General features: G+C 49.0%; 1 protein-coding gene across 1 annotated transcript in view; it reads right to left on the reverse strand.

The window, feature by feature from the left end:
- Window positions 1-13,917, reverse strand: part of WIPF3 (WAS/WASL interacting protein family member 3) — a 90,231-nt gene that overhangs the window by 4,632 nt on the left and 71,682 nt on the right. The window contains exons 5-7 of the mRNA XM_069461238.1: window positions 11,964-12,722; window positions 10,628-10,777; window positions 9,557-9,658 (exon numbers count right to left, since the gene is read on the reverse strand). Of these exons, the coding sequence (XP_069317339.1) occupies window positions 9,557-9,658; window positions 10,628-10,777; window positions 11,964-12,722 (1,011 nt within the window). The remainder of the gene's footprint in view (window positions 1-9,556; window positions 9,659-10,627; window positions 10,778-11,963; window positions 12,723-13,917) is intronic.

Genomic DNA, 13,917 nt, shown 5'->3' on the forward strand with positions numbered 1-13,917 from the left:
AAAAAACCCCCGAAAGTTCCTCTGCCTGTCCCTCCCCTAATCTCAATTTTCTATCCTGAGTCACCATGACTAAAAGTTTAGTGTTTCTGCCTCCAGATTTTTTTTTCTTTTTGGCATCTACTTACATATATCTGCATATATACAGATACATGGTTTGGTTGGTCTACCCAAGTTTTAAATCTATATTCCCACTGTTCCAGCCGAATGGTGTCTCCTGGGATCTCCTCTGCTGCGTTTGGCTCGAGCCTTTTCTGTTTCTGTCCTGAACAAGGCATTAAGTAACCATGTCCCAAAGTCCCCAGAACAATCCAAGTTGCTGTGCTAGTTAAAAAGCAATATAAAAAGCATAAGTGTTCATCACAGAAAATTTAAAACAATGCAAAACAGGTAACCTGTGTTCAACAAAAGTTTTTAGTTAATACAGGGCTCAGTATCATATGGTGGCATACTAAGCAGCTGTCTGAATGTTTACAAAGACTGCTTTTGGGGAGATGAAATCGTATAAATAGAATGGCCGCAACTATTTTTAAAATTCATCCCAAAACCCCTAAGTATATACTAAAATGTTTACTCCTGGGTGATAGAATTACCATTTAAAAAAAAACTCTTTAAAAATGTACTTTTCAAATTTTCTTCAATGAACATATATAAATCATCATAAACATCTTTTAAGATAAGGTACATGTTTTTAAACTATCATGTAGAAAGGTCTCTGAAACTTTTAAAACATTAAACAAATGGGCACTGTCATTTTCATTAAAACATTTTTAAAATTAATGAGTGCACTTGTTCTAGAATAAAGATATTTTGGACCAAAAGACATAGGCAGTGCCAGATTTTTAGCCAGTTTATTAACTGAGTGAAAAGTAAAAAGACATTGATATACAGCCCTGATCTAATTTTATATGAGAAGACAGCTTTGGAAATGACTGTTCTTAGATTTAAGAATCTCCTGTCTTCTACAGAAAAACCTTCTAGGCCAGGGTTTTGCAACCTTGGCTTTATTAACATTTTGGGCTGAATAATTCTTCATTTGGGGGCTGTCCTGTGTGTTGCAGAATGTTTAACAGCATCCCTGCTCTCTACCCTCTAGCTGCTGGTAGCATGTCCATGGGCACTTGTAACAATCAAAAAATGACGCCAGACATTGCCAAATGTCCCCTGGGGGGCAAAATCGTCCCTGTTTGGGAACCACCGGGCAATAAAACATACTTCAGCATAGGTACACAGTTCCCGCCAGTTTTCATAAATATGATGGGAACAACAGCAGAGAGGTTAAAGGAGAATCAAATTTCTTCATAAAACTGAAAGGCAAACTCTGTGTATTATTATATATATATAAAAAATTCACTGCTACTTGAAGTGAGTGGCCAGGACTTAGTCAGGGTTATTCAGAGTACTATAAATCCAAGTATCTCCTTAGAGGGATTTTCCCTTATGAGATGCCACTAGAATCTCTTAGAACTTAAAAAGTAGAGCCACTCTGCTGAAGCAGCCCTTCACACACAGGCTGCTTTCCCACAGAAGGGCGTCCCAGAGTCACGAAAACAGTGGCTTCCAAATTCATGGCACCGTAACTCCCAGTAAGAAATAGTGTTTACCTCTCTCCCCAATCTCAAGCACCCACCGCTCTTCCAGAGCAGACTGAGTGAACGTTGTTGCTGTCTCCCGTTAAAATAGTTGTGGGTACAAAAGCGGTTGGTTGAAAGAGCCGCTTGGGACAGAGCAGCCTGCTATGAAAGATTCTCTACACGGAGGGGCTTAAAGAAGAAAAGTGCTTGAGCTGAACGAGCAGAAGCCAAGGGGCCAAGCTGGCTTCCAACCTTATTTTTTGTCATTTGTAAATCAAGCAAGCCCTGCATCTGTTTTCCAGGCACAGAGAGATTTTCATGTCAGAAAACAAAAATCCATTTTGTAGCCAAGCAACCAGAGGATGGACGCTGCAGGGCTTGGAGAATGTCCCGAAGGGATTTACGAGCCTGGCTGGCCTCGGAAGCAGGGTCCCTGTGAGGGCCTGGGGAGGACGCCTACCAGCCCTGGGGTGTGCTTCCCATGAGCCAGGAAGGGGGCTTTGGGAAAAGGTGGGCTCCTACGAGAGGCCGACCTAACGTCGGCTCTGGCTCGAAACAGCCTGTCCAAGCTGCGGCCCATCCTGGCGTGAGAGTGAAGAGGCCACGTGGCGGGAGCACTGGGCCGGGAGCAGAGAGCCTGGCTCTGGCCGCTGCTTCGCCACAGCCGTGAACAGGGCCCGGTCGCTTTACTTCTGCTTTGGTTTCTTCAGCTGTGTATGAAGGAGCTGGGCTGGACGACCTCAAAAGGCCCTTCCTGTTCTTACACTGGAGACTTCCTATGATGTCTAAGTGAAGGATAGGACAGGTTTCACTGGAAATGATAATTCTGGTACCTGCCAGACCTACACCTTAGAAATTGCACGTCTAGCCTTTTCCCTCATTCCCCACTGTCGCTGTGGTAGTTGGGGCTGGCGTATGAGCCACCCCCCATTCCTTCCTCACCCGTACACCCTCTGTAGAGAACTGAGCCCACCCAATCCCTGAGACAGTCACCCTGCAAATCCCAGGGCCTCACTGCCCTCCCTACAGGTGCTCAGACCAGGGCTGGGCTAATCATTCCTCTCCCAGTAACTTGTGACCCAAAAATTAGTTTCAATGATTATTAAAAGCAATACCCATTTATTATAAAAACTTGGACAAATTAGCAAAGGAGAACATGAAAATCACCCAGCATTCAACCACTGAGTGATAACCGCTTTTAATATTTTGGTATACATATTTCTAGTCTCTTCTATTTTATCAAATTTTCCTTTTCTACATAGACATACAAATTAATTTTTTAAAAAAATTTAGATTTTATTTTATGTACTTTTTTGTATACTTTTTTGATATTGCTTTTACTTAACAAGTTAATGTAAACATTTCCCCATGTCACTAAATATTTGACAGCACTGTTTTAATGGTCAGCATAGTATTCCATCGGGTGGCTCTGCCTTCATTTATTTAACACCATTGTTGGAGTTTGTGTTATTTCCAAATTTTTCACTGTATAAATGGCTTAGCAATGCATGTATGAGGGAAGATTTTTATTTATTAATTCAACAAGCATTTATGGAGTGTCCGCGTGCCTTGCTCCATTCCAGGAGCTGGAGATTAGCCAGTGAATGAAAACAGAAGCAGTCCCTGACATTTAGGGCCTTCCACTGTACTGGGGAGACAGACAAGGGCCACACACATAAAGTTAAGAGGTGATAAATGCTTTGAAGACAATTAGAAAACAGTGTGAAGAGAATAAAAGGTGACAGGGCAGAGAAAACTTCTATTTTATGAAGGGTGGTCAGGGAAGACCTCTCTGGTAAGGTGCTGCTCCAGACTGAATTGCATCCCCCCCCAAATTCGGATGTTGGAGGCTTAGTGCTCACTGTGAGGGTATTTGGAAATATGGCTTTTAGGGGATAATTCAGTTTAGATGAGGTCATCAGGGTGAGGCCCTCATGATGAGATTAGTGAGTGCCCTTATAAACCGTGACACCAGAGAGCTTGTTTTCTCTCTCTTCACCCTGTGAGCACACAGTGAGAAGGTAGCCCTCTGCAAGCCAGGAAATGAGCCCTCCCAGAAACACAACTGGCTGAAACAGAACTGGCTGGCACCTTGATCTTGGATTTCCCAGCCTCCAGAACCATGAGAAACTAAATTTCTATTGTTTAAGCCACTCAGGCTATGGCAGGTACTTTGTTATGTCAGCCTGAGCTAAGACAGGTACCATCTGATCAAAGATCCAGAGGAAGTGGGGGGTGAGTCACATGGATATCTGGGGAAAGTGTCTCATACAGAAGAAACCACAAATGCAAAGAGCCCAGAGGAGGAGTGTGCTTGGAATGTTCTAGAACTTGCAGGTGTTGCTGGAGCCAAATGAGGTGAGAGGAGAGCAGTGGAAGAAGATGGGCATAGTTCATGTAGGTCTTGAGTTGTGATGGAAATTTCCAATTGACTTGGAGCAAGAAGGGTTCCGAGCAGAGGGTAGCATGGCTGGGCCTGGGTTGTGGAAAAGCCACTTGGGCTGCAGTGTGAAGCAGGGGAGCCTGTTAGCAGGTTCTAGTGGCAATTTGAGTGGGAAATCCACAGTGGCTTAGGCCAGGGTGGGAGTGGCAGAGGAGGTGAGAGAGATCAGATTCTGGATGTATTTCAAAGAAAGACACCCTAGAGCCTACCGATAAGTCAGATTTGGGAGAAGGGAGAAGTCAAAGACAACTCTGAAGTTTTTGGTGTAACAAAAAAAAAAAAACCTGAGGAGCAGTCCATGCAGGGGAAGGAGAAGGGAGAGGAGGGTTGCTGGAAATGCTAAGTGAAGCAGTGCTTCAGAAGGAGGGGGTGTGTGCTGTGGCTAACGCCTCTGCCCACTGGACTTGGCAGCGTGGAGGTGCATTGGTGGCCTTGGTGAGAGCTCTTACCATGGCTCGGAGGGGAGAAGGCCTGGGAGGGCCAAGCTCTGGAGAGAACAGGATGAGAGGAAGCAGAGACAGCACTGGCTAAAAGAGGAGCAGAGAAATGGCACAGGCACCAGAGCAGGTGGCGGGAGGTAGATTATACATGACAGCACCGTCACAGGTTCAGAGAAACTAAGGAGTGTCCTGGGAAGACAGCAGTCGTGGTGAAACAGTGGGATGCTGGGAGACAGCTTGCGAAGGGTGTGGTCAGCGCTCTTATCAGGCTCGGAGGGGCAGAGGTTCTTACCCCCCAACTGCCCTCTGCAAAGGCGGAAATAAATCCTTTCCTCCTGGCAGTGTGTTCTGTCTACAGGTTCTCTCAGTCTTGGGACATATAATCCTTTGATTTTTATGACACGAACTACCCAATACTGTTAAAGTTATTGCAGTGTCTGGTGGAGAAGTTTCACTACTAATGGAAATAATGGCAGCTGGTTTTACTGTAAGTGCAGAGTAACTATTTTAAAGTAGGACTTGGATCACCATTCGATACCACCACACATGTGCAAGAATGGCTACTATAAAATAAAAGTACGATATTTATTGAAACCCGTGCACACTCTTAGTAGGAATGTAAAAGGTGCAGCAGCTATAGAAAACAGTATGGAGTTTCCTCAAAAAAATTAAAATAAAATTACCATATGATCCAGCAAGTCTATTTCCGAGTATTGGAAACAAGGACTTGAATGGCTATTTGTACATCCACGTTCATAGCTCCATCACACACAATAGTTAAGAGGTGAAAGCAGCCCAAGTGTCCATCAATGCATTAATGGATAACAAAATGTGGTATATCCATAGAATGGAATATTATTCAGCCTTAAAAAGGAAAGAAATTCTGACACATGCTACAACATGGATGAACCTTGAGGACATAAGCTAAGTAAAATAAGCCAGTCTCAAGAAGACAAATACTGTATAATTCCACTTATATGAGGTGCCTAGAGTAGTCAGATTCATAGAGACAGAAAGCAGAAGGGTGTTGCCAGGGGCTGGGAGAAGAGGGCAGTGGGGAGTTCTTTAGGACTTGGGATGTAAACACAATCATGTTTGAATTTGGCCACTTTCCTGCTGAACTGGTTGTGATTGAGATGGTTTGGCTGGGAACACCAGAATGAAATCACTTGCTTGGGTATCTGTCTCCTCCACTTCCTCCACTCATGATATGAATTTCTTTCCTTCTTTTTTGAGACAGAGTCTCTCTTTGTTGCCAGGGCTATAGTGAATGCCATGGCATCAGCCTAGCTCACAGCAACCTCAAACTCCTGGGCTCAAGCAATTCTCCTGCCTCAACCTCCCGAGCAACTGGGACTACAGGCACATGCCACCATGCCCGGCTAATTTTTTCTATTTTTAGTAGAGACAGGGTCTTGCTCTTGCTCAGACTGGTCTAGAACTCCTGAGCCCAAGCGATCCTCCCACCTCTGCCTCCCAGAGTGCTAGGATTACAGGCATCCTCTGATGTGAATTCTCGAGGGCATGTGAGGAATTGTTTATCTAAATCTCGCCAGTGGGCAAGGGCCTCAAAGTGTGCCTGTTAATAAGATGCTGACTTCACTCTTTGTACCATCATTATGTTTATAAATATGTGTGACCTATGCATTTTTCCCAAAGATTCCTTCTGATAGGGTTTCTTTTCAGCTTCTTTTTATTGTGGTAAATACACGTGACATAAAATTTACTATTAGTGACATTTACTACATCCAGAATGTTATGTAAACATCATTTCTCTCTAGATCCAAAACATCCATCACCCCGAAAGGAAATCTCGTACCCATCAGCAGTCACTCACTATTCCCTCCTCCCCCGCATCCCCAGAAACCACTACTCTACTTTCTGTCTCTATGGATTTGCCTGTTTTAGACACTTCATATAAATGGAATCGTACAATATGTGGCCTTTTGTGTCTGGCTTCTTCCACTTAACGTTGTCAAGCTTCATCCGTGTTGTTGCACGTTTCAGCACTGCATTCCTTTCTATTGTGCAGTCACGTCCATCGTAGGGCTCACTCACGTTTTGTTTATCCACTCCCCAGGGTTTCCACCTATGAACACCTGTGTGACAGTTTCTGTTTGAACACTAGTTTTCAACTAGTGTTTCAGGAGTGGAGTTGATGGGTCATATGGTAATTCTGTGTTTACTTTACTGAGGAATGTAATGCATTTAAAATGCATTTTTGAAAACTAGACAAAATCATCCTCCCAATGAAAGCAAATAGCTCGTACCTGCAGAGTGGAGACAGTGATGATGGCTAGTGGAAGAGCTAGGCAGCAGGGTATTTGTGTGCTCTGTGTGTGTGTGTGTGTGTGTGTGTGTGTCTCAGAAGGAGAGAGCACTGCCACAGGGCATGAGAACACACATCTGCCGGAACCGACACTGTCTCCAGACAGAGAACTCTAACCTTGGGGAACCAGGTTGATAGTGAGCAAAGAGGAAAACTGCTACGGAGAGATGCAACCAGACAGGCAGAAGCCATATCGGTCCCACACTCGTATAAGGAACAAGGTTCTGCACTAGGGCTCACAGGGATGGCAGGAACATGCTCACTGAATTTTTCTAGGAGGCTGCTGAAGTATTTCATGTCCACTGATGCCACATCAACCTAAAAAGAGCATCTTAATTTTGAAATTGCAATCGCCCTTTCTAGTCTGTAGGATGTCAGTTCATTTAATAGGTTATGATTATTATTTTTTTACTACTCCTTCCTAAACATCAGGAGATTAATTTTGGCAAGCTATGTGGGGTGGTGGGGTGGTGGGGTCTGGCTTTTCTTCTGTTTTCAGGGATGACTGGCACCAGGGGCTCAAAACGCAGCTAACTGTAGATTAGAATCCACTGAATCTGACGGTTAAAGGACCCCATGGCACATTACTGAGAATGTGCTGAATAGCGGAAAGAGATTTCTAAGAATCTGCTTTTCCCTGTCTGTAAACTCTCGGCATTAAGGACAAATGGCAAGGTAATTGTACAGCACCTAGAACAGTGCCGGGCACACAAAAGGGCGTCCACAACAGCCTCCATTATGGAACTGGAGCTTCACGTTTTCACTGACAGTTCTTCCCCTGCGTTCAGGTTCAAGCTCCAATGCCTCAGAAGGGATAGAGCGTCCTTCACGTTAGGAGGCACACTCATGTCCTTGTCCCCGTGTTTTTGTGTGTAGGCACCTCCCCAGGGAGGTGTTCCCTACTCTGCAGGAACTGGCCCCGTGCAGCCTGGGTCCTGCTGGGCCGGTGCTGACACCCGGCTGCCCGTGATGGAGGGCCCTCTGCTCTCCCTGCCACGTGGGAAGTCCTGTGAGACAGGCTCTGTGACTGCAGGGGAGGCCAGCCTCCGTTTCCCCATGCATGTGTCATCTTGCCTGGGGAGTAAGTGAGCCTAAGTCTGGGGTGTAATAATAGAAAATCTGCTCTTGCTGAACCCCTCAGTCTGATTCCTGTGAATACTTCACCAGATGAGAAAACGGGTATTTTATATTAACATTCCCCACAACCTAAAGCCTCTGGCAGACTCTTACCCAGCTAGGCACCTTGTGCTCTGAGGCACCACATGGGACTATCGTGCTGTGTCCTGGGTTCTTCCTGTCCTCAGCCCGCATGCCTTCCCACCAACAGCACGGTGGGCCCCCGTCCCCCACCCCACGCCCACCGCAGTGCCCTCAGCACTCTCAGCGCTCGTTGATTAAGACACTCCCATCGCGTCACAGCTCATTGCCTTCACATCCGTCTCAGGAGCGTGCGCGGCGGGTGCTTGGTATAAGGGACCCTGTTTTTCACACTTTGCAGCCTCTGGTGCTCACAGGGCACCCGCTGCGTGACAGGCAGTTCTTGCACGTTTGTTGAACTGAGTGGGAGTGAGAGATGGACACAGCGCCTGTTGTCTTCCAGTACTGTGTCTTCACAGGCTATTTAAACCCTGAGTGGCCGGATCTCCCTCCGTCCTCCTGTGTACTGCTCCCCTCTGTCCCCTTCTCAATCCAGAGCAGTGGCAGTCACATATTATTAACAGAGCACACGAGGTCACATCTCTCTAAATGTGCAGCCCCGCAGGCCAGCAGAGGAAGACTGGCCCGGGCTGACCCGGGAGGACCCTACCTGAGCAGAGAGCAGGCTTCGTTCCCTCTGCTCTGTAGGAAGCTGAGTCCTGCAGAAGGGACTTCACCAAGGTCCCTCTGAAAGGAGAAGGTCAAAGAGCATGGTTCCCGATTCCTGGTCTTGGGCTAACTCTGGACATTGATGACTTTCTACTCAGGTCCACAGATGTCTGGGATGGGGGGCCATAGTTAGGCCGTGGAGTGGGAACACATCTGACCCTCACCCCATATTGTTGACTCTGTCCCCTTTTTACTGGCTCCTGCCCAAGTGGACTGGCCCAGCAGCGGACGGGAACCAGCTCGTGTTAACTAGGGGACAGGCCTGCCACCTCTCCCACTCTGAAGGCTGAACAGGTGAGCCAGGTAAGGCCTCTCCTGGAGCCTGATCAACCCATGAGATCAGGAGGTGGCAGCCCTCCCTGGGCTGTGATTCCCAGCCATGGCTGTCCACTGGAATCACCTGGCAGCTTTCAGAAACACTTACCTCTGCCTCCCACCCTAGCCTGGCCTTCAGGCTTTTTAAAAGCTGCCTAGGTTGTTCTAATGTGTAGCCAAGGTTGAGAACCATTGATTTAGGGACATTCTCCATTTCGTGGTTTGTAAATATTCTCGATTGGGGAGTTTCGGGTTCTTCCCCAGCTATTAGTACAAATCTCCTGTATCTCCTTCTGCTGTTGTTTGGGGGTGTTTAGTTCCCTTGTCAAAAGCCCCAGAGAGGAGAAGCATGAATGGTAAATGTAGGCATCCCAATCTGATGCCAAACAGTTAACCTTTGTGTTCTGTGAAAAACCTCTAAATGAACCCTTAGGTATCAGGGCAAATAAATGCTCTGAAACTTCCAGAAGTATGCACAGCACTACATCCCTGTAGTAGCACAACCAAACAATGGCATCATCCTTTAGACAGTCTGTGACCAGTCCATGCACACCGAGCATCCAATCTGGAGTCTTATCAAGGTGGTACTTACTTCTGGGGATCTTGCTGGGGTAAATCTTCTGGCATGGTTTATACTCATCCGGAGGGGGGAAGTCTTCCACAGAATGGAACGTGAATTTGGACTCAAAGTCATCTGTACACAAAGGAAATGGTAAGGTTTACTCAGGTTGCTATCGTGACCCTGGAGCACACAGGTTACTCTGACTGAATACACTGAGTTCTGTTTGCCTGCTCAGAGCATGGAGTTTCACAGCAGACATCCCTGAAAACGTCCATCCTCCTCTCATTTTACTGGTTGGCTGGGACCAGGGGAAGCAGGAAAGGGGAATCCACAGTCACTCCCCATCACCCAGCCCAGTGCATCCCAACCAACACCATAATGAACCTGCCACAGGGGCAGAAGTGGCACAGGCCTCTCCAGGGTACAGAGTCAGAGGTAGGGACCCTGGCACTAACAAGTGACCAGCAAAGTCCCAGCAGCCTGAAGCACCTAAAGAGGTGGGCATGGTCCTCAGCTTGGCTGGCGGGAGGAGCACCGCCCATGTCCCGTGTGGGCCCCAGGGTCCCCACACCAAATGGCTTCTGCCCTGAGCTCCTGCTGGCAGGAGGGGAGGGGTCTTGTGGCCCTTTCATAGGCTGAGTCCCTGCTTTGTGCTCTGGGCCTTGTGTCTGACACTAGCCCAGCACACGAAAGGGATCCAAAGATTCTGTGGCCTCACATCTGACCCCAGGTGACCTTCCTTCCTACCTCCATATTTTTGCTCTAATGGTCCCCTGCCTGGTGAGCCTTCCACCTATTCCTTACCCTCATCCAAGTCACTCTAGTCTTTCAGGCTTATGCACTGATTTCTCCATGAAGACAGAAAGACAGACACACACACAGAGCTTAAATGCTGGTTTTCTTCTTTTTCTCTAATCTGAATCAGAAGGCTAGAAAGTGGGCCCTGGAACTACCCAAGAAGCCTTGAGAGAAACCCTGTGTAACAGAGGCTGTGGCTGTTCGGCACTGGAGTGAGAAGCACGCACCCCGGCATGACAGCGCCGCGGCTGGCGGACTCTCTGCAGAGCCCACGGAAAGCACATGCGCACTGGCCGCACTCACCGATGATGTGCAGGCTTCCGTTTCGTAGCTGACCGCCGGGCTGCTGCGTCGGGGTCCAGGCTGGGGCCTGCTGGCTCTTGCTCGAAAGCTCTGTGGTGGGCGATCTCGCGGGGGGTGCGGGGGGTGGATTCAGCTTTCCCCCGCTGGTCCCTTACAGAGAAGATGATGGTGCATTCAGATACAGGAATGGGGATGGTTGATGCTATAACCTTATGCGAGAGGGTAAGGATTTGAATCTTGGGATGTATTATGATATAGTGGGTAAAAGGGCAAAGTGTGGAGCCAACCTGCTTGGCACTGAATTGCAGTTCTCTCACTGGGACACATAACATAGCCTTTTTGTGCCTCAGTTCCCTCATCTGTAAAATGGGAGTAGTAATAGTACACACACCTCCTAGGGTTATTGAGAGGTCAAATGAGTTGATTGAAGTCGAGCAGCATGTAGTAAGTACTCAATAAATATCAGTGGACATAGGGGTCTGCGTGGAGGTGGGGGATGTGCGTGGAGGTGGGGGTGTGTGTGGAGGTGGGGGTGTGCTTTCCATTCACAAGGGCAGGCGAGGTGAATGAAGCCTCACCGCTCCAGGAACCCAGGAAATCAGTCATGGGCATGAACGCTCAATTCCAAATTGTCTATGCTGGAGATGTGCAGGAATTATTTTTAATATTTGATATAAAAATACAGGACCTCAGTTTTCTTGAGTCTATGGAGAAGCCATGAAAACGCAAACCCAGGCTACTGAGGGCTGGTGGGGAGTCAGGCTGGGAGCCAGACCGGAGTAACTCAGGTGAGATGAAACAGGAGACCTGGTTCTGGAAACAAACCACACCCACACCCTCCCTCCACCCTGGGGAGTAGATGGGGAGTCGGAGGATGACAGTAAGAATAATAACCCCTCTAGAGCCCACTGCTGCCAGGCCTTGTTCCCAGCGCCTTATTCGAAAGGACTCAATCCTACAACAGCCCCAGGAGGTAGGAACTATTGCCCTCTATCTCCATTTTACAGACGAAGAGAAGGGAGCACAGAGAGGCTGAGTGGTTGCCTGGGGTCACACAGCTAGTGAAGGCAGGGGATCAAGGCCAGCATCCCTTGCTTACCGTCTGCATAATTTTGACTTGGGGCAAGTCTCCCAGCCTCCCTCACCCTTGGTTTCCATGTCTAAAATGAATACCTCCAACAATAAAAGTCCTACAAGAGCACAAGGTTTTAATGTGCTCCACTAGGGGCACCGAATAGCTCTGGTCTAAAATACATTCCTAGGGTTTGGGACATCTCTTGTGCTCCCAAGTGGCTCACAGGAGCAGGCCCCTCGCTCGTCCCTGAGCGCCGCTTACCTGGGCCCCGGCCATGCCTCTTCTTCTGCAGGAACGCCTGGGACCCCGGAGGGGCGGGCGGCGCGGGCAAGGTCTGCGCGCCGCTGGCCTTCTGCGGCTGGGCCTGGAAGCTGGGAGACTTGGGCGGCAGCGGGGGTGGGGCTTCACTGCTGTTGTTAGCGCCCGGCAAAGGCGGCGCGGGCACCGCAGCCCTCGGGGAGCAAGAGGCGTAGAGGGGTGGCGGGGGCGGAGGGGGCGGCGGGGCAGGTGGCTCCGGCAGGTCTTGGGCGGGGCTGGCGGGCTCTGCGTTGAGCCCGGGGTACCCACAGGGTGGGAGGAGAGGGAGCGGGGGCGGGATGGGCGCGAGGTGCAAGGGGGCTAGCTGAGGCTTTGCCGCCTTGTCGCCGAGAACAGAGGCAGGCGGCAGCGGAGGTGGGGTTGGGGGAGGCGGCGGTGGAGGCGGCGGAGGCGCGCAGGGGACAGGGGGTGCAACCACCGGGGGGTTCCCTTTGATCGGTGGGCCAGGCGGGGACACCAGCGGAGCTTTGACGGGGGAGGACGGGGGCAGGGGTGGAGGTAAGGGTGGGGGAGGTGGGGGCAGGGTGGGAGGAGGTGGGGCGGGCACGTTGGGACGAGGAGGGATGGTCCTGGCAGCGCCATGCATCTCGGAGGCATTGCCTAGCCTGGGAGATGCAGGGGGGTTAAGCGGACCGCCGATGGTTTTGGTGGGAAGTCTGGGAGAAGGCGCTCGGGAGCCAGGGCCCTGCCCTGTCTTGGTACCTGGAAGTGAAACAAATTCTGGGTTACAGGGCAAGAAAGGAAGGAGAACCCCCAAGCGTGTGGCCGGCACTCAGGACACTCATGCATGCCCTCAGTGAGCTGCATGGCAAACTGCTTTTTCTGCACGTCCACTGGGAGGCCTCAGGTGTCACGCTGTCACACAGGAAGGCCAGCTGGACCAGCCCCAAGAAGCTGTCCCCTCTAAGACAAGCCCAGGTGAGGCCACCAGCCTTCCTAGCCATGCCACCTCTGCTCTCATCTGCTCAGGGTTCTCCAGGTCTCCCAGCCCAGGGCACAGGACCGCCGCGACCTCCTTCGCCCTTCCTCATCTCAAGGCCACCCTCACACTCACTGTTACCTGCTAGGTCCATCAGCCCTCATGCTCTAGTCTGGATCCTCAGGTGTACCAACCACAAGTCCTGGCTGGGGAGGTTTTCCTCACTCCCAGAATTTTGTGAACAAGGACTTTGTTTTTGTATTGAGAACAGAAAATTCATGATTCCCTGAATATATAAGGTAAGTCAGGAGGGAGGCACTTGCCCTTGACGATCCAGGTCCAATGACCTTGAACCTCCCAGTTCCATGGCTTCTGGAAGTTCAAAACCCCCTTTCCCATAATATGGAGATACCTCAAAGAGCTACAAGTAGAACTACCATTTGATCCAGCAATCCCATTACTGGGCATCTACCCAAAGAAAAAAAAGATATTTTATAAAAAAGACATCTGCACTAGAATGTTTATAGCAGCACAATTCACAATTGCAAAGATGTGGAAACCACCCAAGTGCCCATCAATACATGAGTGGATTAATAAAATGTGGTATATGTATACCATGGAGTTCTACTCAGCCACAAAAAATGATGGTGATCTAGCACCTCTTGTATTATCCTGGATAGAGCTGGAGCCCATTCTACTAAGTGAAGTATCCCAAGAATGGAAAAACAAGCACCACATGTACTCACCATCAAATTGGTATTAACTGATCAACACTTAAGTGCACATATAGTAGTAACATTCATTGGGTGTCGGGCAGATGGGAGGGGGGAGGAGGGGATGGGTATATACACACTTAATGGGTGCGGTACGCACCGTCTGGGGGATGGACACGCTTGAAGCTCTGATTTGGGGGGGGGGCAAGGGCAATATATGTAACCTAGACATTTGTACCCCCATAATATGCTGAAATTAAAAAAA

The sequence above is a fragment of the Eulemur rufifrons genome, chromosome 29, assembly GCF_041146395.1.
Source record: "Eulemur rufifrons isolate Redbay chromosome 29, OSU_ERuf_1, whole genome shotgun sequence".
Classification (NCBI taxonomy): domain Eukaryota; kingdom Metazoa; phylum Chordata; class Mammalia; order Primates; family Lemuridae; genus Eulemur; species Eulemur rufifrons.